At 43.8% G+C, this 24,377-nt stretch overlaps 1 protein-coding gene across 1 annotated transcript; it reads right to left on the bottom strand.

The window, feature by feature from the left end:
- Nucleotides 1–959: 959 nt before the first annotated feature.
- On the bottom strand, nucleotides 960–4,620 carry LOC144485981 (EEF1A lysine methyltransferase 3-like). The gene is made up of 3 exons (XM_078204079.1): nucleotides 4,483–4,620; nucleotides 2,878–2,989; nucleotides 960–1,366 (listed from the first exon to the last, which is right to left on the bottom strand). Exons 1-3 carry the CDS (start codon nucleotides 4,618–4,620, stop codon nucleotides 960–962), a joined length of 657 nt encoding a protein of 218 aa, XP_078060205.1.
- Between the last annotated feature and the right edge of the window lie 19,757 nt (nucleotides 4,621–24,377).

Genomic DNA, 24,377 nt, shown 5'->3' on the forward strand with positions numbered 1-24,377 from the left:
GAAAACGGAAAACATTGGAAAAGCTCAGCAGGCCTGACAGCAGCTGAGAAGGGAAAAACCTCGAGGAAGAATTTGGACTCAAAATGTTCACTCTGTTTCTCTCTCCACCAGATTATTCAATCTTTCTTGTTGGCCATAACCTGGAATCATCCTTGTAACTCACTTTTCTGTTTTCACAATTGCCTCTTTATCCTTTCTGATAACATGAAGACCAGGACTTTTGTAGACTTTTCATTCTGTTTGCTTTATTTAATTACAAAACCACATTGTCAGATATTGGCTGATACATACAAGTCATGAATGGTCCTATCACACATTAAGCTGATCTTTCTCTTCACACTATTGGTATCTGCAACACTATATTCTGCACCCTATCCTTTCCTTCTCCTCTACGTATTCTATGAACAGTATGTTTTGTCTGTAACAGCTCACAAGAATACTTTTCACTGTATCTTAATACATGTGACAATAATAAATCACATCAATTCAATTCAATTCAATTCAATAAAGCCTTAAATTTTAGACTATGGTCTGCAATGAATTAGCTAATCTTAACCAGGGCAATAATTAGGCTGTAACAGTGACCCTCAGGGTAGCTCCAGGATAGAAAATAAATCAGCGAGGATTCCCAAAGCCAATTACATCTACTGACTTCTTCCAGGAAATGCTGATGTGGAATGAGGACGTTAGACAAGTGTACTACTTGGCTTGGTTAATGGTCAAATGGTCTCACATCCTAGTTTTGTACATTAAGAAAGGGTCTTGAGGGAGGCACCGAAGGGCTTGAGTTACAAGCCATGAGGAAAAGAGGGGAGAATAGTCCAAAATCCAAACTAAAAAACAGAAAAAAAAAGAGATCAAAGTAGCTTTTCTTTAGACTGACCCTTTCAACATATAGGAAGTGAAAAACATCATCAGGAATCCCACATTACACATTACAAAAATCTGTCTCTTTCTCTTTACAGCTGATCCCCGGAACTTGAACTTTTTTTGATCACTTTGTACACATTGATATTATCTTCTTCATTTCTGTTAACTAGTTCACAGTCAAAATGCTCAGGTAGGATGTTTTCATAGAATTGGTGGATCTGAAAGTCTGGCCACAATTTGGAAGAAAGGTAAATGGTAGTTTTTTCATGACTGAGATGTTGCAGGGTACTTACTAATAAGGGATAGGTCTTTGAATAATAGACAATTTCTCCACCAAGGATGATGTCATAGTCACTCGGAAACTGAGCATGATCACAGCCCCAGGACAGGGCACGAATATTTACACGATCTCTACAGGACATGGGGATGCTGGCTGTAACATTGTGTTGTATTTGCTTCAAGACATTTGGTTGGTCTGTAATTGTCACATTTCCTCCTGAAAAGAAAATCTCAAATTTAGGACTTGATCCAGACAATCATTCACTTTTGAATCATGGTCACAAAGGCAAAAAAATATTTAATCTAAGGGCATTCTGAATGTACAGATAAATACCACCTCAAGTACATACTGAGCCATAAACTGCAGCAATTCCACAAAGATCCTTAGACAGCACCTTCCAAACCCACGGCCACTTCATGTTTGACATAAATGTACCAATACAAAAATGAAACAATACTTTTCACTGTATACACGTGACAATAATACATCAAATCAAATCAAATCAAATCAATCATACATAAGGATTAGTGAAACAATAATGTGGGTTAATTATTTGAAGATAAGATTATATATAGAAAATGTTCAGTGGGAACTAAGAAAGATACATCTGACTTCTACCGTGCTGCTGATGACAGCCTACAGGTTATGGGATTAATATATCATGTCCTGTAGTAATGATTGACAGTAGTTTAAGATAAGAGGTCCATGTATCAAGAAAGTCCAGTAATCATTGGGGACTTTAATTTTGATGTGTAGATGCCGGCGTTGGACTGGGGTGAACACAGTAAGAGTTTTAACAACACCAGGTTAAAGTCCAACAGGTTTATTTGGTAGCAAATACCATTAGCTTTCGGAGCGCTGCTCCTTCGCCAGATGGAGTGGAAATCTGCTCTCAAACAGGGCACAGAGACACAAAATCAAGTTACAGAATACTGATTAGAATGCGAATCTCTACAGCCAACCAGATCTTAAAGATACAGACAAAGATACAGACATTGTCTGTATCTTTAAGATCTGGTTGGCTGTAGAGACTTGCATTCTAATCAGTATTCTGTAACTTGATTTTGTGTCTCTGTGCCCTGTTTGAGAGCAGATTTCCACTCCATCTGACAAAGGAGCAGCGCTCCGAAAGCTAATGGTATTTGCTACCAAATAAATCTGTTGGACTTTAACCTGGTGTTGTTAAAACTCTTACTGACTTTAATTTTCACATAGACTGGGCAAACCAAATTTGCTGTAAGTGTGGAGAACGAGTTCATGGAATGTACACTGGATATGTTTCTAAACAAAAACTTACAGCAGACTAGGGAAGGGGGAAAACCTTGCACTGAAAGCATTACTCCCACCTTTCCCTTTAGTTCACTGTGTGACAAAAGTGAATGGTAATATAACCGATACTGTCCTGCTAACTAATATAAACTGTAAGAACTTCAACAGAACAAAAACATTTTATAAATAAAATGGTTCATAGAATCATAGAATCTCTACAATGCAGGAGGTGGCCATTCGGCCCATCGAGTCTGCACCAACAACAATTGCACCCAGGCCCCATCCCTGTACCCCCACATATATACCCTGATAATCCGCTGTTGAATGGCTCCCAAAATTTGGCTGTAGTTTTTAACCATCATTTTTCACACTCAGTGCTCATCATTGGCTTTTCTCATTCACATTTGCAAAGTTCTGCTTGTGGTGCCTCTTAATTTCATGAAAACCTTTTAACTTACCCAGTAGAACTGCTAAGATGCCTAGTATTCCAGTGCCTGCGCCCAGTTCAATCACCTTCATGCCTTTAAAGTTTAAATTCTGTTTTTCAATATACCGACATAGATCAACACCCTGAAAAATAAGCCCGTATTAAAATTAATTAATTTCAAAGCTGAAGTGAAACATTGCAGAGCCTACATCTGTGACAGAAAGGTGAGACATGAGTTCAGTAACTCACAACTGCGAGCCCGTTATAATACAGAGAGTTTCTTGAAGCACACACTGAAATAGGTTGATTTTTAAAAATATACATACAAAAGTGAAGAACCAACATTACATGAGCCAGGAAGAATTGGGTGGAGTAGAAAAGATAAATGGAACAAATAGGTCTCAGGTGGCTCTGTCCTCTGCAGTATTACCATTCACCCCCCCACCCCCAACCCCATTGTTAATTCTTTGCAACTAATTAAATTATTTGTCAGTGTTGGAATCCAGAATATTTTGTCTTGTGTGTTGATCCTTTTCCATTTCCTACTTGTTTGGAGCTAGCAGCAATGCTGGCAGTAAAATCTGGCTGTAGGCAGGTTGCAGACAGTTTTCGCCACACTTGTGCATCATGAATGCAATAGAACCAGCCTGAAAATGGAAACGGACAGACTAAGCAGCTGCTTCAGCATGTTAAGAGGGACTTCAATCGACAGTAGCTCTCCATTCCAAAAGGATACATTTAGCTTTACTCCACGTTCATAGTGCATCTCTACACGGAAACTGAATTTCCATAGTCAATCTCAAACTTTTGTTTTCTCTCCCTCTATTGATTCTTGTTTCCCCACTCAGAATTGGCAGTCACCTGACACTAAACAATCATTAATTGCAGAATGGCAGAGATCGGAGTTGGTGTGCCCTGTCCTATTTTGTGGTTAGACAGTTTGGTATGCTCTACGGTGCACCCTCCCTATAGCCCCCTAAAGGGACAGGATCAGCTCTGCAAATTACGCTTCTCAGATGTAAATCTGACTACAGGATTACATTCAGGTTTGTAGTTGAACCAAATTCATGCTAAATTCTCTCTCAGTGTACCCAAACAGACACCGGAGTGTGGTGACCAGGGGATTTTTACAGGAGCCTCATGTAAGCCTACTTGTGACACTAATAAATAAACTTTTTGCTTTAAATCTTTAACTTTGTACACCCAAATTCCTCTGAAATACAAGAATTGTCAGCACCTGCGTGTGGGCTGCCTGCATGTTTCCGAGGAAAGGTCCCCAATTTGAACAATATGAGCAAAACTAAGGCTACATAACTCACTGAGATCTACTCAGCCAGATCTCACACTAATGCAAGGGCAAGATCAAAATAGAAAGAACTGTCACTAAACCACATTACCCCATTCCATAACCTAATGCTTTTGGATATCTGGTGTGCAACGATACTTTTCAAAGTGCAATGTTGTTTTCAAAAACACGTAATATAGGTTGCAAGCCCATTGTAATACAGAGAGTTTCTTGAAGCACACACTGAAATAGGTTGATTTTTTAAATATACATACAAAAGTGAAGAACCAACATTACATGAGCCATGCAAGCTTCACAATTAACACATCTGCAGCAGGTCACTATACTTACAGCTTCCCAAATGAAATTTGAAGTCCCAAGCTGGGCATCTGAGCTCTGACTGATGCATAAATGATGTCCACAGAACTGGTACTTTCTCTCCAAAATGTAGTCAGTATTGAAATCAATAGAATCCTTCTGGAGCTCCATTTCCGTTTTCCTGATTGATATTCCGCCAGGTTTTCTTGATCTCCAGTTGATTCTCTGAACGGATTCCTTCCCGATGTCTGACGTGGATCTTGTTGGATTTCAGCTTCCCGTGTCTAAAGTTTTTTCCTTTGTTCAGACAGATACGGGTTTTTTGGAAAGTCTGTGGAATATTTCAGCATAGGCCTTCAATACAAATCACAACTATCCAATTTTTAGACGCATGAAATAGATTAACAAATCACACAATCATTTAAAGCTGCCCTGAATCTCTGACCTCAAGGAACAAGAGTGGTGTGTAAAATCTGGCAGCAGCAGCACATTCTGTCTGAAAAAAATCCTCTGAACAGACACTCACAGAGAAACTACAATACAGAGGAAGGTCGACTGATCTGTTATCCTTATGCTGATGTACCCACTATAATCGACTGATCCATTGTGCTTATGCTGATGTATCCACTATAATCTTATTTCCCTGTAACCTTTTACATTCTTCCTTTTCAAATATTCCTCAAATTCACTTTTAAATTATGCTGTAATTTCTTCCTAAATGGGCACCTGTTGTAAACCATTTTGGGGTCAATTTTCCTGCTCCTACACCTACCCACTAATCCAACATTACACAGGAAACAATAAAAATCAGAGAATTCCTACAGTGCAGAAGAAGGCCAATTGGCCCATCAGGCTTGCACCTACAACAGTCCCGCCCAGGCCCTATTCCTGTAACCTTGCGTACTTACCTTGCTAGCCCCCCTGACCAAGGGGTAATTTTGGAGCGTGGGAAGAGACCACCCGGAGCACCCAGAGGAAACCCACACAGACACGGGGAGAATGTGCCAGCTCCACACAGTTCACCCTATCCACACTACTTTTTCTCGAAGAGAGATAAACACAGGATCCCCTAGTATACGTGGAAACACTGGAATATAAAAAGGCTGGAAGAGACTATCCATTTTACTGGTTTCCAAGTTCATAAAATGCTACGTACTACTTGATTTCACGTATCACCCAGTTACGCGATCCACCAAATGCTCACTGCTGTTTCTTAAACTTACAAACGTTATTCAGTAATCCTAATGCTGTTGTTACAGACTGGAATCTAACAACTCACTAACTTACAACGCTGGGTAACCATTCCAAACAATTAATTGTTCAAAGCACAGTTTTCAAAACCAATGAGTAAACAGCAATTCTTACATACCTCCCCACTTCCTTTCAACACCAATGCCAGGAAGTTTCCCTATTTAAAGTATTTGTGTAACCTTGAGGGAGGGAGAAAATGTTACAAATTACTTTCAATAATTCCAGCCACAAAATGAAAATAAATTCTTTCCTTACTTCAGCACCGCCCAGCAAGACAATTCAGCAATTCGATTGGGCGAGAATCTCCAATCTCGTCCGTACCCACCCTATTAGCAGCGAGAATGGAGAATGTGGCACTCAGCCAAAACTCCATTCACTGCAGCGGCACCAGAGAATCCCAGCCGCAGGCGAGGTCAGAGGTTTCCGGCGCAAACTTAACCAGCAACTTTCTCCAATAGTAACCAGGCCATTCCCCTTGCCCATCCCCAAATTGTAATAAAAACAAAGTACTGCAGATGCAGGCTATCTGAAATAAAAAAAGAAAGTGCTGAAAATACTCAGAAGATCTGGCAGCATTTGTGGAGAGGGAAATAAGCTAATGGCCTGGAATTTCACAGAGCCATGGAGATTTCACACCTCATCCACAATAGTGCTGGGTTCCCTGAACCAGAAGCCCCACTGCAGAAGATGCACTGCAGCAATTCACCAAAGATCCTTAGACAGCACCTTCCAAATTCACGACCATCTAGAAGGACAAGGACAAGATAGATGAGAACACCACCACCTATAAGTTCCCCTCCAAGCCATTCACCATCCTGACTTGGAAATATATCACTGTTCCTTCGCAGTCGCTGGGTCAAAATCCTGGAATTCCCTCCCTAATGGCATTATGGGTCAACTCACAGCACATGGACTGCAGCGTTTCAAGAAGGCCACCTTCTCAAGGGCAGCTTGGGATGGGCAATAAATGCTGGCCAGTCAGCGACGCCCATGTCCAACGATTGAACAAAAATAATTTCCCCTATTTTCACCACAGGGCAAAAGGAGCAGGATGTGATTCACACATGGGGGAAACCCAAACCCAGAGTTCCAAGCAGACCCCATTTTCCTGCAGTGAGGTTGGTTTCCCGCCGTGTGTGACTTACAATTTTTAAGAGTAGACATGAATGTTCATACAAGATACATTTGGTGGAACTCTCAAGCTGCCACGTTATTTAAATCACTCCTCAAATTTTGAAAATTTACTACTGTGCCTATCACCGGAATTCTACAGCCCCGTCAACCATGGAATCGGAGCGGGCGAGGGGCGGAAAATGGAAATGTTTGTTGACCTAAGGTGGGATTTTCCAGTCTTGATTGAGCAAGGGCGTATAATCCCGCCCAATGAATTGAAAACTATTTGTGCTTGCAATTTCAATAACTGTTGAAATAAGATTCTGGGCTATCATTATAGTATTATTCCTACTTGATTGCTTCTGCAACCTATCATTGTCACAGCGGGGTCTGTAAGTCCACAGATTGATTGACAGTTCCAAAAGGTTACTAAGGGATTAAATGTCTTTGGTGTGAGGCTATGAATACATTTTTTTAATGTAAGGGATGAAGTATTTGAGTCACTTAAATTTAGTCAATGAGCTTTTTAATCAAACCCCATAGAAATCCAAAAGCACTGACCCCAGGGGAATTGCCTGGGAGGTTTAAACTCCTATTATGGGTATTTCCCCTGTTCCTGGGTCCCTCCAAAAATGTTTCCGACTCAGAGTTGGAATCAGAGAGTTTGGACGGTTCCAATATACTTAAATGTGTAATTACCCAGGAAATGTTATACAGAAAAGCACTAGTGTAACTCCTGGGTAACTATATAAATGATATTCCCCCCTGACCTGACTAGCCCCCTTGACCTGACCTGACTAGCCCCCAACACCTGATTAGCCCTCCTTGACCCCACAACTCACAGTGGTTAGCACTGCTGCCTCACAGCGCCAGGGACCCGGGTTCAATTCGCGGCTTGGGTCACTATTGGTGCGGAGTCTGCACATTCTCCCCGTGTCTGCATGGGTTTCCTCCGGGTACTCCGGTTTCCTCCCACAGTCTGAAAGACGTGCTGGTTAGGTGCATTGGCCATGCTAAATTCTCCCTCAGTGTACCCAAACAGGCGCCGGAGTGTGATGACTAGGGGATTTTCACAGTAACTTCACTGCAGTGTTAATGTAAGCCTACTTGTGGATCCTGACTATTACCGACCTGACCTAATCCCACACACGACTAACCACCCTAGCTCCAACATTACCCCTGACCGTCCTCCTGACCCAATCCAACTATCTCCCAACCCATACAACCACTCACCTACCTTGCCACCCTGCCACATCTCGCCAATCTACCAGCTTACCCACCTGCCACCTTACCCACTTAACTCACCCACCTGTCCATTCACTCATTAATCCACTCACCCATTCATTAAAATTCATCCATCACCCATCCACTAATGTTCATACTGGATGTTTAAACTTACTTTACAGCAGCTAGAACACTGAAGGAGTTCTTCTGCATCGTGGACCAGAACTTGGAGCCTTTTCAACATACGCAGATAAATGGATGGTTTTCTGTCTGCTCAGCTTTGGACAGGGGTTCCAACGCTGGTCTGAAGATTTCAACCAGGATAAATTTGAAGTGGATGAGTTGAAGACAAATTAGATCCAGGAAGAGAAATATAGAGAGGGAAAGATAGATTAGATCGATCAAGATAAAAGGAGACAGGAAGGAAAATTAAGAAAAATACATTTGAAAGTGCACAATGTAAATTTGCCACATGTAGGAATGAGACTCTACAGTTTACCTTGTTTTTTTTCCGACCTAGAGAGGTTGAGTGACATTATCGAAACTTCAGTCTCATGATTAAAAAGATACTTTTGCTATTAAGTAGCAGTTCTAATTTTCTGCAGTGCATTCAATTGGTGATTAATGTGCAATTTCAGCAATTCACAAACCTCGGGGAAATTGAGGCTGTGTTGTTGTTTCAGAGAGGCTAACAGCACAGCATGGCAAATGGCTCAGCAACTTGTGACGATTTGCACCTTATGGAGTATCTCTTACATGCCACAAGTTGTTAAATGATTTACACATTAATACGGCATGGTGGCGCAGTGGTTAGCACTGCTCTCACACAGTGCCCGGGACCCGGGTTTAATTCCGGCCTCGGGTGACTCTCTGGGTGGAGTTTGCACGTTCTCCCCGGGTCTGCGTGGGGTTCCTCCGGGTGCTCCGGTTTCCTCCCACAGTCCAACGATGTGCGGGTTAGGTTGATTGGCCATGCTAAATTGCCCCTTAGTGTCAGGGACTAATGGGATAAATGGGTGGGGTTGGGGGGACAGGGCCTGGGTGGGACTGTGGTTGATGCAGACTCGATGGTCCAAGTGGCCTCCTTCTGCACTGTAAGGATTTTTATGATTCTATCAATACTGGCAAATGCCATTAAACTTGTTGCTATTTTGGCAAACGAATCTGAGCCAGTGACAGAAGAATTTTGTCAACTAAGCTTATTTAGAACGTTACCATCAGTTACAGTTTCAAGGTTAAGTGATATGATGTGGCAATGACATTCCACTGTTGCCATTTGGAAAATGTTAATTGTTATCATATTGTCATTCAAGTGCTATTACAGGTCAATGATGCATTCAGAACTGCTAACGTATTTTGCTTTTGGTGTCCCCTCTGCTTTCAAAAGTCAAATGCAGCAATAAGCAAATAGATCAGTTTTGAGAATGCAGTGTGACATTAAAGATGCACTGAATTCAGAGAATATTGCTAACAGACACAGAGCTTTTCCTTGCCGAGCTCCACCCAACAGCCTGACTATCACAAAGTCCAGTGTGAGGTGCAACTGTTTCAATTCACAGTGCTTTGCGGACTGGAACAGTGGAGGCAATTAGTCATTAAACTGCAGTCCTGTTGATTTAGGTGGGCAGAAAAGACCCTGTGGCCAACATTTTTCCTTCAACCAACAGCATCAAGATCAGAATAACTGGTGATTTATCTTGCTTGCTATTTGTTTGATCCCGCGATGCACAAACTGTTGTAATGTTTGTCTCCACAACAGTAATCATGACCGCACTTCAAAAATAATTAATTGGACGCGCCAACACTTTGCAATATCAAGAGAATTTGTAATCTCCCTTTTTTTTAAACGTGAGCTTTGTGCACAAGAGAGAATTTTCAGACATCACAATCCCAGTGTCTTTTGTCAGAAGTGAATACTGAAACGTGTTGTGTGTACTGGTTGCAGAGGTAGCTGGAGTGTGATAGAGAATGGTGCTAATTGAGGGAGTTCAATGCCCCTACTGGCTGTGGTACATAGTCACCTGCTTCCGCACCCTGCCCCACACTTCTGGAGTGGTGCCCTCAAGTTTATTTATTAGTGTCGCAAGTAGGCTTACATTAACACTAGAATGAAGTTACTGTGAAAATCCCCTAATCGCCACACTCCGGCGCCTGTTCAGGTACAATGAGGGAGAATCTAGCATGGCCAATGCACCTAACCAGCACATCTTTTGGACTGTGGGAGGAAACCAGAGCACCCGGAGGAAACCCACGCAGACACGGGGAGAACGTGCAAACACCGCCCAGGCAGTGACCCGAGCCTGGAATTGAACCCAGATCCCTCGTGCTGTGAGTCAGCAATGCTAACCACTGTGCCAGCATGCCGCCCCTATGTCTAAATCAGTGTTTTCCAACCTTTTTTATGCCATAGCACATCTGTATACTATAAAAATCTTTTGAGGCACACCTCCTCTTTTCTCTAAACTGCCCTCTCGCAAAAGCCTTTTCTTAGGGTGATTTTCAGCCTGTGTTCACTGTCAGAGAGAACATCGACGCAGGCAGAAAATTCAGAGAGAAGCGGGAAATGCGGGTTCCCGTGTTTTACTGCGCATGTGTGGATGCCAAAAATATGATTTCCACCATAATAATACTGATGTGGAGATGCCTGCGTCGGACTCGGGTGGGAACAGTAAAAAGTCTCATGACATCAGGTTAAAGTTCAATAGGTTTATTTGGAATCACGAACTTTTGGAGCTTCCAGGTGACGCAACAGCAGTGATGAGGTTTTTCCAGCATTTATTTTCTGATGTCAGATTCCCCAGCAAGTGCAGTATTTTGCTTTTGTATTGATATTTTGAGTACTGTTACCTCAGGTAGATAAATGAAGTATGAGAAAAAGCGGTAACATAATTAAAGAAGAAAGTGGAAAAAGCTGAAGTGCAGGATAGAAGACTCAGCATAGTGGCAAATCTCATTTCAAGGCATTAGCTGAACATAACTATGGATACAAGCTATTGGCATGGTTTCAATATTGTAATTTTCTGAACAGCACATGCTATTCTTTACCTCTGCCTTTCCGGTTTCTCCCGGCTTTTTTTCTCCCAGGGTCGGCACGGACGGGCGCAGTGGTTAGCACTGCTGCCTCACGGCGCCAGGGACCTGGGTTCGATTCCCAGCTTGGGTCACTGTCTGTGCGGAGTTTGCACGTTCTCCCCGTGTTTGCGTGGGTTTCCTCTGGGTGCTCTGGTTTCCTCCCACAGTCGGAAAGATGTGCTGGTTAGGTTAAATGGCCATGGTAAATTCTCCCTCAATATACCTGAACAGGCACCGGAGTGTGGCGACTGGGGGATTTTCACAGTATCTTCATTACGGTGTGAATGTAAGCCTACCTGCGACTAATAAACTTTACTTTACTTTTTTGCACCCTTTTTGAATTTTTGCTTTTTGTGCGGGTGCAATGGGACCTTTGTCTTCAGCTCAATTGGTCATGTGATTGGGCCTGACCAATGTAAAATTCTAAACTGCACATGTGCGGATCTTTCCCGGCCGGCGCAGGTGTGGGAGGCCTGAGGCTCATCAGGTCTCGGAAAGACTGACCACAGAGCTGAAGACGAAGGTTACTTTTCGTTTAATTACATGAATTTTGAATCACTTTGAATCTTTTTTCACAGCCAACTTCAGGGGTCTTCACAACACACAGTGTGTTGGGAAGCACTAGTAGCACAGTGGTTAGCTCTGTTGCCTCACAACACCAGGGACCCGGGTTTGATTCCTGGCTTGGGTCACTGTGTTTGCACGTTCTCCCCGTGTCTGTGTGGGTTCCCTCCGGGCGCTCCGGTTTCCTCCCACAGTCCAAAGATGTGTAGGTTAGGTGGATTGGCCATGCTAAATTGTCAGGGGGACCGGCTAGGGTGGATGCGTGGGATTGTGGTCAGAGCAGTCTCGATGGGCCGAATGGCCTCCTTCTGCACTGTAGGATTCTATGATTCTATAACAATTGCTTCTCTTTAATGGAGAGAGGTGACGCTGACTCTTTGTGGACTACTATTAATTACCTGGCCACATCATCTAAACAATTTGGAAAATCATGTGCAGTGCCCAGATTTCTGAGGTAAGTCTCCCGGCCAGAAACGCAATGTTGGAAAATGACCCTGATAAAGACAGATAGCAATCGACCTTCACAAAAAGTATTTGCACAATCACTAAAGATTAAACTCTTCCACGAACTTTCAAGATACAGTGTAATTTGTTATTCCCCAACATATCTGAAGAAAGAAATCTGAAGATTTTCAGAAAACACTATCTGTAGCAATACATATTGAAAAGTAAAGTCGAGGTTAGTACATTCTGTACTTCAAAATATTATTGACATGCTATTGATAAAGTTGAAGGATAAGCTGACAGTACAAAGTGACTCTGTGGAAGATTCAGAGCAAGGCGAGGCACGTACTTGGAGCTTTGGAGAGTTGGAGAATTGTTCTCATCACCTTCTCCAACATTATCCTAAATAACCTCCAATTCATGGTCCATATCCTACCCAGCATCAAAACCAATTTTTAGAGATGTACCATAGAATGCACCTTGCTCAGTATCACAGCTTGGTATGGCTCCTGCTCTGACCAAAAACGCAAGGAGGTACAGAGTTGTGAATGTAGCCCAGTCCATCACTCAAACCAGCCTTCCATCCATTGACTCTGTTTGCACATCCCACTGACTCGGGAAAGCAGAGAGCATAATCAAGGACCCCACGCACCCCACACATACTCTCTTCCCCATTCTTCCATCAGGAAAAAGATACAAAAGTCTGAAAATACGTGCCAACCAACACAAGAACAGCTTCTACCCTGCTGTCATCAAACTTTTGAATGGTCCTATCATATATTAAGCTGATTTTTCTCTTCACCCTACCTGTAGCTGCAACATTATATTCTGTATCCTAGGTACTTCATAAGCGGTGTTTTGCCTGAATAGCGCACAAGGAACAATATTTTCCACTGTATACCAGGACATGTGAGAATAAATCAAATCAAATATCATCTCCATCATTACTAATCTTCACTCACTCCCTATCTCCCAGCACAGTGGATGCAAATAATCTCCACTTCATCTTCAAATTGTTCCAGACAGGGGAGAGATGGTAGGATGCTTTCCCCTTTTTCCACCTCTCAGCCAAGTAACAACATGTATTTTAAAGAAGAAGCATTTAACTCCTTGAGTGCCATGACTCTCAAGAGTAGACACAGGACAGGTTTTCTCGTAAGTTTAAATTTTAAAAATGTTTATCTTCTCAACACCTGAAATGTGAACACAACAGCACCTACTCACTTATCTACACAAGACACACATATACAAGAAAAGGTGTTTACAGATGAGGTAGCATGCGCTTAGGTTTTTTAAAGAGTCCAAAAAGTCACTTTTAATCTTAGTTTTCGTGATGATAGCTAGAAACATTTCAAATCCGTTGATTTTGTTTTAGTTCACTGAAGACAATGGGGGTTGAAGTTTCTGGCAATGAATTCACAGTGGTTTACCCCTGGTAACACTAGGTTTCTGGCTTAGTTCTGCAATTCTGTAGAAAAAAAGGATATCCCTACATTCTCTGCTTGTAATGGGATGTTAGGCAAGGTTCTTTGTTTTGCTGAGTGGGATTTCCTCCCTCTGTGGACTCTGTCTTCCAAACTGACTGACCTGTGCATCTCAAGTTGATTGTGTGTTTCTTATCATAAGCTAGTTTCTATCGTGTGACCACAGTATTGGTGTTTCCATTGTCCCCACAAATGGTTCTTGATGAAATTAGCATCGCCACACAATAGGGTTTGAATCTCATTGTGGTCGAATTATTTTTTTGTCACGCCTATTTCGTGGAATTTCAATTTGCGGCCACTCGACAACCATTGTACCTCAGTTTCTATTAGACAATAGTAACTGTTTTCTCCACAAGAGAAATCTCTTGCATCCTGATGTCCCTTCAGTGGAAAGACATAAATTATACATTTGCATATCGGGGTGGCACGGTGGCACAGTGATTAGCACTGCTGCCTCACAGCACCAAGTACCAAGCGTTCAATTCTGTGTCTGTGTGGAGTCTGCACGTTTTTCCTGTGTCTGCGTGGGTTTCCTACAGGTGTTCCAGTTTTCTCCCACAGTCCAAAAGATGGATTGGTTAGGTGCATTGGCCATGCTAAATTCTCCCCCAGTGTACCTGAACAGGCGCCGGAGTGTGGCGATTAGGGGATTTTCACAGTAACTTCATTGCAGTGTTAATGTAATCCTACTTGTGACACGAATAAATACACTTTAAACCTTACATTTTATTACCCCATCCAGACCAGCTATCTACTTCCAGCCTTGGGCAATTTTATGTATGTTTGCAGACAAGTAGTGAAGGTCACCTGACCCCCTGGACTCCACCTTGTCTCAAGGTAAATTGTCCATTTTCATCTGTTTTTTAAGAAGTAAAGTGTCAAATTGTTTCATAACTGCATCAGCATAACAAAATCCCTCCAGGATCTTGTTTTACTTACTCTATTGTTCAGTCCCAGGTAGAAACCCTTTCACTGTTTCAGTCATACTTTGTCTTTGGAGAAACAGGTTTAATGAGAGGAGAGGAGTGGGACAATGATTTGCTCTTGTGGAGAACCAGGATAGACATGATGGGCCAAATGGCTGCCTTCTGTGCTGTAACCATTCTATGATGAGGAGATGCGGGCATTGGACTGGGGTGGGCACAGGAAGAAGTCTCACAACACCAGGTTAAAGTCCACAAGAGCAAATCATTGTCCCACTCCCCTTCTCTCATTAAACCTGTTTCTCCAAAGACAAATACCCAACTTCCTTTTAAAAGCCACATTTGAGTTGGCCTCCATCCAACTTCCAGGATGCACATTCCAGATCTAATCACTCACTGTGTAAGAATGATTTTCCCAATGTTGCCATTGCTTCTTTTGCCAATCTCCTTAAATCAGTGTCCTCTGATTCTCAACCCACCTGCCAGTGGGAACAGTTTGTCTCCATCTACCTGTTCAATGCCCTTACGATTTTGAATACCTCTATCAAATCTCTTCATAACCTTCTCTTCTCTAAGGGAACAGCCCAGCTTCTCAAATCTATCCTAATGACTGTTATCTCTCATCTCTGGAATAATTCTCGTAAACCTCTCTAAAGTCTTCACATCCCACTCCCTTTTGAAAAAAAAACAATTGAAAATGCTTCTACCGAACTTCTGTATGTGCTTCCAAGAATTGGACAATATATTTGAGTTGAGGTTGACCCAATGTTTTGTAAAGTTTCATTATATCTTCCCTGCTTTTTCACTTTCAAGGTGCAACTCAGATCCCTCCATCAGGAGCCTACTGAGAGGCTTGGTGGGGGCAGTCCATAGAATCAGGAGCAAAGTTGGGGGATGGAGTGCCCTCGGCTTCTCAACATTCCTGATTAAGTCAAGGGCAGGAAAGGTTGAGGATGGCTTTCCAACCCAGAGGACAATCGATTTGATTTATTTTTGTCACATGTATTAGTATACATTGAAAAGTATTGTTTCTTGCGTGCTCTACAAAGCATACCATTCATAGAGAATGAAACGAGAGAGTGCAGAATGTAGTGTTACAGTCATAGTTATGATGTGTAGAGAAAGTTCAACTTAATGCAAGGCAAGTCCATGCAAAAGTGATGGCAGCAGGGAAGAAGCTGTCCTTCAGTCGGTTGGTACGTGACCTCAGACCTTTTTCCTGACAGAAGGTGGAAGAGACTGCGGTGCGTGGGGTCTTTGATTATGCTGGCTGCTTTTCCGAGGTAGCGGGATGTGTAGACAGAGTCGATGGATGGGAGGCTGGTTTGCATGATGGACTGGGCTACGTTCACAACCCCTTGTAGTTTGTTGGTCTTGGTCAGAGCAGGAGCCATACCAAGCTGTGATACATCTAGAAAGGATTCTTTCTATGATGCATCTGTAGAAGTTGGTGAGAGTCTTAGTGGACATGCTAAATTTCCTTAGCCTCCTGAGAAAGCAGAGGCATTGGTGGGCTTTCTTCACTATAGCGTGGCATGGAGGGACCAGGACAGGTTGTTGGTGATCTGGACACCTAGAAACTTGAGGCCATTTGATGGTATTCTCCCAGTGGCAGATGGTTATGCCATCCACTATTTGAGGAGATTGTCCAGTCAAAGCTGCAGTCTCCCAGGGGGTTCAAAGGATGGGGTTGGGGGGGGGGGGCCAAAGGGGCAGGTGGTGTCCTCCGGATTAGGTACTTTGTGGTTCATGGAGGGTCCCCTTCCTCTCCAATCCTCAAGACCAACCCCACCCTCATATTGCCAGGAACTGCCTGAGTGACCCTGGTAAGCCCTACCCAATTTACCTGCACTCTGGGTACTCCTCTCCTTTCACTGGCCTGGGCCAGCGGCAGTACCAGCAGTGGCCACGTCTCCCAGTGGAGCTCCGGAGTTTCCTAAAACTTCAACTAAGATCACTGTACCAACTGCTCTCAACTGATGCTACTAGTCATATACATTTTCTGTCTAATTAGTTATTGCATTATATCTAAACTGTTGTTTCTTCATAAACAATCTTAGCAATACTAGTCAACTACTTATTTCGGTAACTGTGGCTCCGATTCTCAGAATCTTATACAATGGCAGGATAAGCGCTCCAATATCAGTGTCCTCAATCAGGCCAATAACCCCAATCTCAAGGCACTGATTATGGTTAATCAGCTACAGTCTCCCAAAACAAGCCCTCTACTCCGAGCTTCATCATGGGCAAGCGGTTACCAGGTTAGAGGAAACATTTCAGGGACGTCCTCAAAGCCTCCCTGAAAAATGCAACATCCCCACCGATCTGTGGGAATCACTTGCTCCAGACTGCAAAGACTGGAGAAGCAGCATCCATGAAGTTGCCAATCATTTTGAGCGTCTTCCACACAACCAGATGGAGGCCAAGGACAAACAGTAGAAGCAGCAAAAAGAGCATCCCACCCACCCACCGCATCAAACACTACCTGCACTACCAGTGGCAATGTGTGCAGACCCAGCTTTGGACTTTTTAATCACCTCAGGACTCACAACCCTGAAGTGGAAGAAAATCACCCTCGGTCCCAATGTACTGCCTAAGAATAACAGATTCTAACATTTTGTCTACTACTGTTGTTAGGCTAACTAGCCTATTGTTCCTCTATCTCTGTTTTCTATCTTAAATAGCAGGATTATATTGGCTACCTTCAAGTCCTTGGGAGCTGTTCCACTCCACATGAATTCTGGAAGATCAAAACCAATGCACCCACTAACTCTACAATTACCTCTTTTAAAATCCTTGAATACAATCGGCAGATCCAAGGCTCTTAGTCCTGTTCATTTCTCCAGCAGGACTTATTTACTGACACTGACAGGGTGGCACGGTGGCTAGCACTGCTACCTCACAGCACCAGGGACCCGGGTTCGATTTCCGTCTCAGGTCTGACAGTATCTGTGGAGAGAGAGTAGAGCCAACGTTTCGAGTCTGGATGACACTTCGTCAGAGCTTTGTTTCCGATTCCAGCATCCGCAGTATTTTGCATTTATCTTTGTTTATGTCAGCCATGGCTCACTTACTCATACTCACTTCTGAATCACAAGTTTGAGGATTTGGGTTCACTCAAGAATTAGATCACAAAAATCAAGGTTTGCATTCCATTGCTATAGTAAAGGAATGCTACCCTGTCAAAGGTGCCATGTTTCTGATGAAATATTAAGCGAAGGCTGTCTGCACAGTGAGGTGGATGCAAAAGGCCACATAGCAGCACTATTTTCAACAAGAGCAGGGGAGCTATGGCTGATACTCTGGTTGATATTTATCTCTTAATTGGCATAACTGTAGTTTGCTGGGTCATTATCCTACTGCCGTTTATGAGAGCTTGCTGTGCGCAAATTACCTGTTGTGTTTCCTACATCATGAGTAGTCCAAAAAGTGGCTCTTAGACACTTCGAGAGATTCTGTGATCCTGAAAGTTGCTACATATGTGCAAGTTCTAATCAGTCACATTTTAATTTGATGTTTTTAAGTTTCCTTTGTACTTTGATTTCTGTTCGGGCTGTTCCCCCTCCTTTTTGGGGAGCTGCCCCTTTTACTTTGTCCTGACTTAATCTGAGTTTGTTTATTTGGTTTGACCTAAAAAGAGGGCAAGTTCTAATCAGACCTCGTGGGACAAAATCACCTGCCACATTTGCAGCATTTCCCAGGCTGCCAACCATCAGTGCTCGAAGGTGTTGACTGAACTGCACAGGAGGGTTGGTTTCTTTTTGTTTATTACAAATACGTTAATACAAAACAATTACAAATACACAAAGAACAAATGTGAAAAAATACATTACCAATGGCTAACGCCATCCATTTATCAGTTACTACCTTCCATTTCGGAAGGGTTCATCGTCAATTACAGTTTTCCAGGGCATTGCCCTCAAAATACACCTCCATTTACAAATCATAATCTACAAATCTACAAGCATTAACACAACACTACAACTGTACACAACAAAAAATAAAGACTGAAGCATAAGGGCACCGTCCCCTGGGTTTGTCCACCTGCCGGGGGATGCAACCCTCCAGTGGTACTCATATCCGGGGGTTACACCTTACGGATGTTCAGCCGGAGGGGGGAAATGGGGGAAACCACCCCGCCTACTCAATCCGGAATCCCTTCCGGAATTTCAGCCGGGGCGGTGGGAGAGTCTCTCCAGGGTACTCAGTTCGGGCCTGCCTTCCCAATTTTTCTCCCGGAGAATAAAAATCCCTCTGGTGTTACTATGTCCGGGGCTTCACCACCCAGAACTTTCCCCAAGTGGATGTCACACCCCCCGGGGGTGACTTTATCCAGGGGGGGGATGCCCCCCAGGCCACAAATAACGCAAGAAAATAGACGGGGGCCGGAACAAACCACCAACTACCATAACAGGAAAACCACATATTACAATAACAAACAATCCATGAAAAATACATTACCGATGGCTAACACCATCCATTTATCAATTACTACCTTCCATTTCGGAAGGGTTCATCGTCAATTACAGTTTTCCAGGGCATTGCCCTCAAAATACACCTCCATTTACAAATCATAATCTACAAATCTACAAACATTAACACAACACTACACTGTACACAACAAAAAATAAACACTGAAGCCTAAACACTTTGACCTAAAAAGAGGGCAAGTTCTAATCAGACCTCGTGGGACAAAATCACCTGCCACATTTGCAGCATTTCCCAGGCTGCCAACCATCAGTGCTCGAAGGTGTTGACTGAACTGCACAGGAGGGTTGGAGAGTACATGACATCCATGCCAGACGAGAGCAGCCAGGCGGAGGGCAAGAGAATTTGCGGCCATGGCTATGTCTCCAGGATGCAATGGTGCTGCTATCAAGGCAGCTGGGGGTTGCATGCATCAATGGGGAGGGGGAAAAGTTTCTAAACTTTATTAGTGTCAGTCTTACATTAACATTATAATTAAGTTACTGTCAAAATCCCCTAATTGCCACACTCCGGCCTTCCAACCCCGAGGTGGTGGGTGGGGAGAAAGATAAGGAACGGGCTCCTCCCTAACCGGGGGCGTTTGGGGGAAAAGGGAGAACGGGAGCAAAAGTCTGTGACGATATGATCGGCGCCATTTTTGTTACTGGCATGATCGCCAGCAGCGGTGTCTCACAGCAACGCTGTGCGCATGTTCCCCGAAGCGGCGGCGTTGGCATCGGATTGATTGGGACGGGTGGGGCGTCCCGACGTCATAATAGTCGTAGCCCCGCCCACGACGCGCCTTACGTGGGTGGCCCCGCCCACCAGGCGTCATATGCCGTAAAGCCCCGCCCACCATACATCATAACGATGCGGCCCCGCCTACAGTACGTAATAAAGGGCGTGGTCCAACTCGCCAATGGGGACGGGTGGGCGGGGCTACAGCGCAGCTGACGTCAGGTGTGGTATATAAGCAGTTGCCCCGCTGAGTTGGGCTCACATTGCTGCGGGGTGGAGGCGTTTTTATCTAACCCTAACGTAGAGTAAGTGGCTGGGCCTTCCTCACACTGCCTCCCGCTGCGCGAAACCTCGCTGTTTTCTTGGCTAACTTTCAGCGAGAAGGTGAGGAGAGGCGGCAAAAAAAAAAGGTTGGGAGCAGCAACGGCAAAAAAAAGTTCCAGCCGAGGCCTCCTCACCCCCGCGGCCTGGGTCTGAGGGTAACATGGCCCTGCGGGAGAGAAGCAACACGGGGGCCCCCGGTCCGGCTAACAGGGCAGGAGGTCGGTCCCAATCGCCTCACAGGCCCAGCCACTCCGGGCCGCGGTCAGCCCGGGGCTTCCCCCCACCATGGGGCCCAATGCTGCCGCGAAGAGTTCGGCTCTGTCAGCCCGGCTGGGCCAGCGTGGGGGCCGACACAGAGGGACACACCGGGCCGGGGGCCGGGGATAGCTACCGCCCGCAGGGATAGCAAATATCCGTGACCAGTGGCCTCGGTGGCTGCGTCTCCCGGAGCAATGGGACCCGCAAGGCTGCCCTGGTCATACACATGATGTGGAGATGCCGGCGTTGGACTGGGGTGAACTCTCTGGTCATACACACACACGACAGGGCTGTGGGCTGGAGTTTAGTGAGCAGCAGCTTTCCAGATCTTTAACAAGCATTTACCTAACTCCTTAAAGATCACCTATATTCAAGAACGAATTGCACAAAATCTGGGTTATAATGGAATTTTACATGCATTGGGTGTAAATTGAGAGGTGGATACTCAGATGTTACTGTCCTTGTGCATGAGTTGCTGAAAGTAAGTATGTGGGTACAGCAGAAAATAAAGCAAATGATATGTTGGCCTTCCTAGTGAGGATTTGAGTATGAGGATGTTTTAGTGCATATAATGTGGATAAGTGTGAGGTTATCCACTTTGGTAGCAATAATGGGAAGATGTTATTACTTGAATGGGTGTAAATTGAGAGGTTGATACTCAACAAGATCTTGGAGACCTTGTGCATCAGTCGCTTAAAGTGTGCAGGTACAACAGGCAGTAAAGAAGGCAAATGATATGTTGGCCTTCATAGTGGGAGGATTTGAGTATAAGGATAGGGCTGTTTTGTTGCAATTATATAGGGTGTTGGTGAGGCCACACCTGGAGTGTTTTGTGTCCTTAATCTGAGGAAGGATGGATGTTCTTGCTATAGAGCGAGTGCAGTGAAGGTTTGCCAGACTGTCTGGGATGGCAGAGCTGTCAGATGAGGAAAGACTAAATTGGTTAGGATTATATTGAGAGTTCAGAAGAGAAGGTATTGCATAGAAACTTAAAATTTTGACAAGGTAGATTCAGAAAGAATGTAGTATTAAGGGAGTGCTGCCCTGTCAGGTGCTGCCTTTTGGATAAGGCCCCACCTGCTGCTCAAATGGAAGTAAAAGATCTCATAACCATTTTGTAGAGTGGAGGACCCTGGGCCTAATATTTATCGTAAGAAGTCCAGCAACACCAGGTTAAAGTCCAACAGGTTTATTTGGTAGCAAATGCCACTAGCTTTTGGAGCGTGCTGCTCCTTCGTCAGGTGGAGTGGGAGATAAACCCCAGTCCAATGCTGGCTTCTCCACATCATGATCAATATTTATCCCCAAGCAACATCGCACAAGTTATTTGTTAATTTATATTGCTTTCTTTGGGAGTTAACTGCAAATTGGGCTGCTGTTTCCTGGATTATTACAGCAACTATTGCAAAGTACTTCACTGGTAGTAAATGCTTTTGAGACCTCTGGTGATTGTGGAAATTGCTCTTTCTTTCTTTTGTGATCCTCTAACTAGATTTCCAATCTAAAGTTACAGAAGATCTTTGGAGGAGATTAGAGATAAAGGGGTGTGGAAGGCCATGGAGGTTTTTGAAAACAATGTGGAATTAAAATTGTTTAACTATCAACTAAACGTAGGTTGTCAAGCACAGGTGATATGTACAGGACTTGCTGCAAGTTAAGACATGGACAGCTGAGTTTTGGATGACCTCCAGTTTAGAGGATAGAATGTGGCAGATCAGCTACAAGTGTTGGAATAGTCAAGCCTCTAACAGTCATGGGTTGAGGGTTTCAACAGCAGGTGATCTCAAACAAGGCAGAAGTCAAGCGATGAGTTACAAATAGGCATGTCTTCATGATGGCATGAATATGACAGCAGAAGCTCGTCTTGGGATCAAATTTAGCACTAACATTATGAACAGACTGGCTTAATCTCAAACTGTTGCCAGGGAGAGGGATGTTTCTTGGCCAGAACCAGAAGTGGGAATGTGGGGCAGGAAAATATGCCACCAAGTGATTTGGAAGAGGGGATATATCTCCAAATTTGCAGATGATGCAAAGTTGGGCAAGAAGGTGAGCTGTGAGGAGGAAGAAGAGATGCTTCAGTGTGATTTGGACAGGCTGTGTGGGGGCATATGCATGGCAGTATAATGTGGATAAATGTGAGGTTATCCACTTTGGTAGCAATAATAGGAAGACAGATTATTACTTGAATGGGTGTAAATTGAGAAGGAGGTACCTTGGAGTTCTTGTCCATCAGTTGTTGAAAGTAAGTGTGCAGCTACAACAGGCAGTGAAGGCAAATGTAGTGTTGACTTTCATAGTGAGATGATTTGAGGATAGGGCTGCAATTGTATAGGGCAGTGGTTCCCAAAGGGTGCGGTGTGCCACACTGGTGCGGCGAGAGAGGATGGCAAGTGTGGCGGGAAGATTCAAGGACAATAAAAGAAACATTTAAACATGGTTCAAACAAGCATTGTTTTGTACTTTCTGGATGTCCCATGATATTATAAAGTAGTTGTGTTCTATGTTATGGATCAAGCACTGCTAGGAGTTTTTTTGTTTTTGAATGTATTTCTTATCAATAAAAAATTTGGTGTGGCGTGAGCAAATTTTTATTCCAGAAGTGTGGCCCAGTGAAAAAAGTTTGGGAACCACTGGTCTCGGGCATTAGTGAGGCCACATCTGGAGTATTGTGTGCAGTTTTGGCATCCTTATCTGAGGAAGGATGCCCTTGCTATAGAGGGAGTACAGCGAAGGCTTACCAGGCTCATTCCTGGGATGGCAGGTCTGTCATGAGGGGAGACTAAATTGATTAGGATTATGTTCACTGGAGTTTAGAAGAATGAGGGGATCGCATAGAAACATATAAAATTCTAACAGGGTTAACAGGATAGATTCAGAAAATGTTCCCAAAAGTGGAGTCCAGAACTCGGGGCCATAGTTTAACGATAAGAGGGAAACCTTTTAAAACTGAGGGGAGAAGTTTCTTCACCTAGAGGGTGGTAAATGTGTGGAATTTGCTACCACAAAGTAGTTGAGGCCGAAACATTCTCATTTCAAGAAGAAATTAGATATAGTTCTTCGAGCTGAAGGGGGATCAGGATATTGAATTCTATGATCAGCTATTATGAATGGGTGATTAGGCCTGGCACAAAGGGCTGAATGACCGCCTTCTGTTTCTATTTGAACAAACCTTTTTTTTTTGCTGTGCCCATTACCACTCTCTTTGGCTGTTGCATCATGAAATCCTTTTGTCATTTATTCCTCCTTGTCCCCATGCCTTAATTCCAAGGCCGAGTGGTATTATTGCTAGACCATTAAATCCAGAAACTTAGTTAATGTTCTAGGGACCTGGGTTTGAATCCTGCTACAGCAGATAGTGGAATTTGAATTCAATAAAAATATCTGGAATTAAGAATCTACTGATGATCATGAAACCATTGTCAATTGTTGGGAAAAAAACCCATCTAGTTCACTAATGTCCTTTCGGGAAGGAAATCTGCCATCCTTGCCTCATCTTTTGCACACAACAATGTGGTTTACTCTCAACAGCACTCTGCAATGGCCTAGCAAGCCACTCCAAGGGCAACTAGGGATGGGCAATAAATGGTGGCCAGCCATGATGCCCATGTCCCATGAATGAATAAAAAAATTTACAATAGCATTAATTCCTGCTCCCATTCAGTCCTATCTCTGCAACTTCTGGGCTTATTTGCCATGCTGCAGCCTGTGGTTCTTTGAGTAGTCTGTGTTTTTCTCATCCCATAAATTGATAGCAGAGATTTGCCAGTTTTGCTGGCTCATGCGCTCAGTCCTGGAAGACTTTGGGATACTAGAGGGGCAGGTTGTGGAAGGTTATGGGTTCAAACCCCATGCTGAGATCTGAACACGCAACCTCAGCCCAAGCATTTGCCATGAGGGAGTGAGTATGATGCCTACCTGTTTAGGGACGTGCCAAAGATGCCCTGACACCAGTTAAAGAATGGGATAAGTCTAGAAGAAATTGACCCTACCCTCAAACTCTTGCTTCCCGATGTCTCATTTTGAAATATTTGTTATTCACCCCTCCTGATCTCTCCCTTCATGG

The sequence above is a fragment of the Mustelus asterias genome, chromosome 3 (assembly GCF_964213995.1).
Source record: "Mustelus asterias chromosome 3, sMusAst1.hap1.1, whole genome shotgun sequence".
Taxonomy (NCBI): domain Eukaryota; kingdom Metazoa; phylum Chordata; class Chondrichthyes; order Carcharhiniformes; family Triakidae; genus Mustelus; species Mustelus asterias.

Coding starts and splice junctions, on each gene's coding strand:
- LOC144485981 (XM_078204079.1), bottom strand. CDS start 4,620: ATGGAGCTCCAGAAGGATTCTATTGATTTCAATACTGACTACATTTTG. Junction 2,990..4,482: donor CAAATTTCATTTGGGAAGCT/GTAAGTATAGTG, acceptor CTTATTTTTCAG/GGTGTTGATCTATGTCGGTA. Junction 1,367..2,877: donor CATCTTAGCAGTTCTACTGG/GTAAGTTAAAAG, acceptor TTTTCTTTTCAG/GAGGAAATGTGACAATTACA.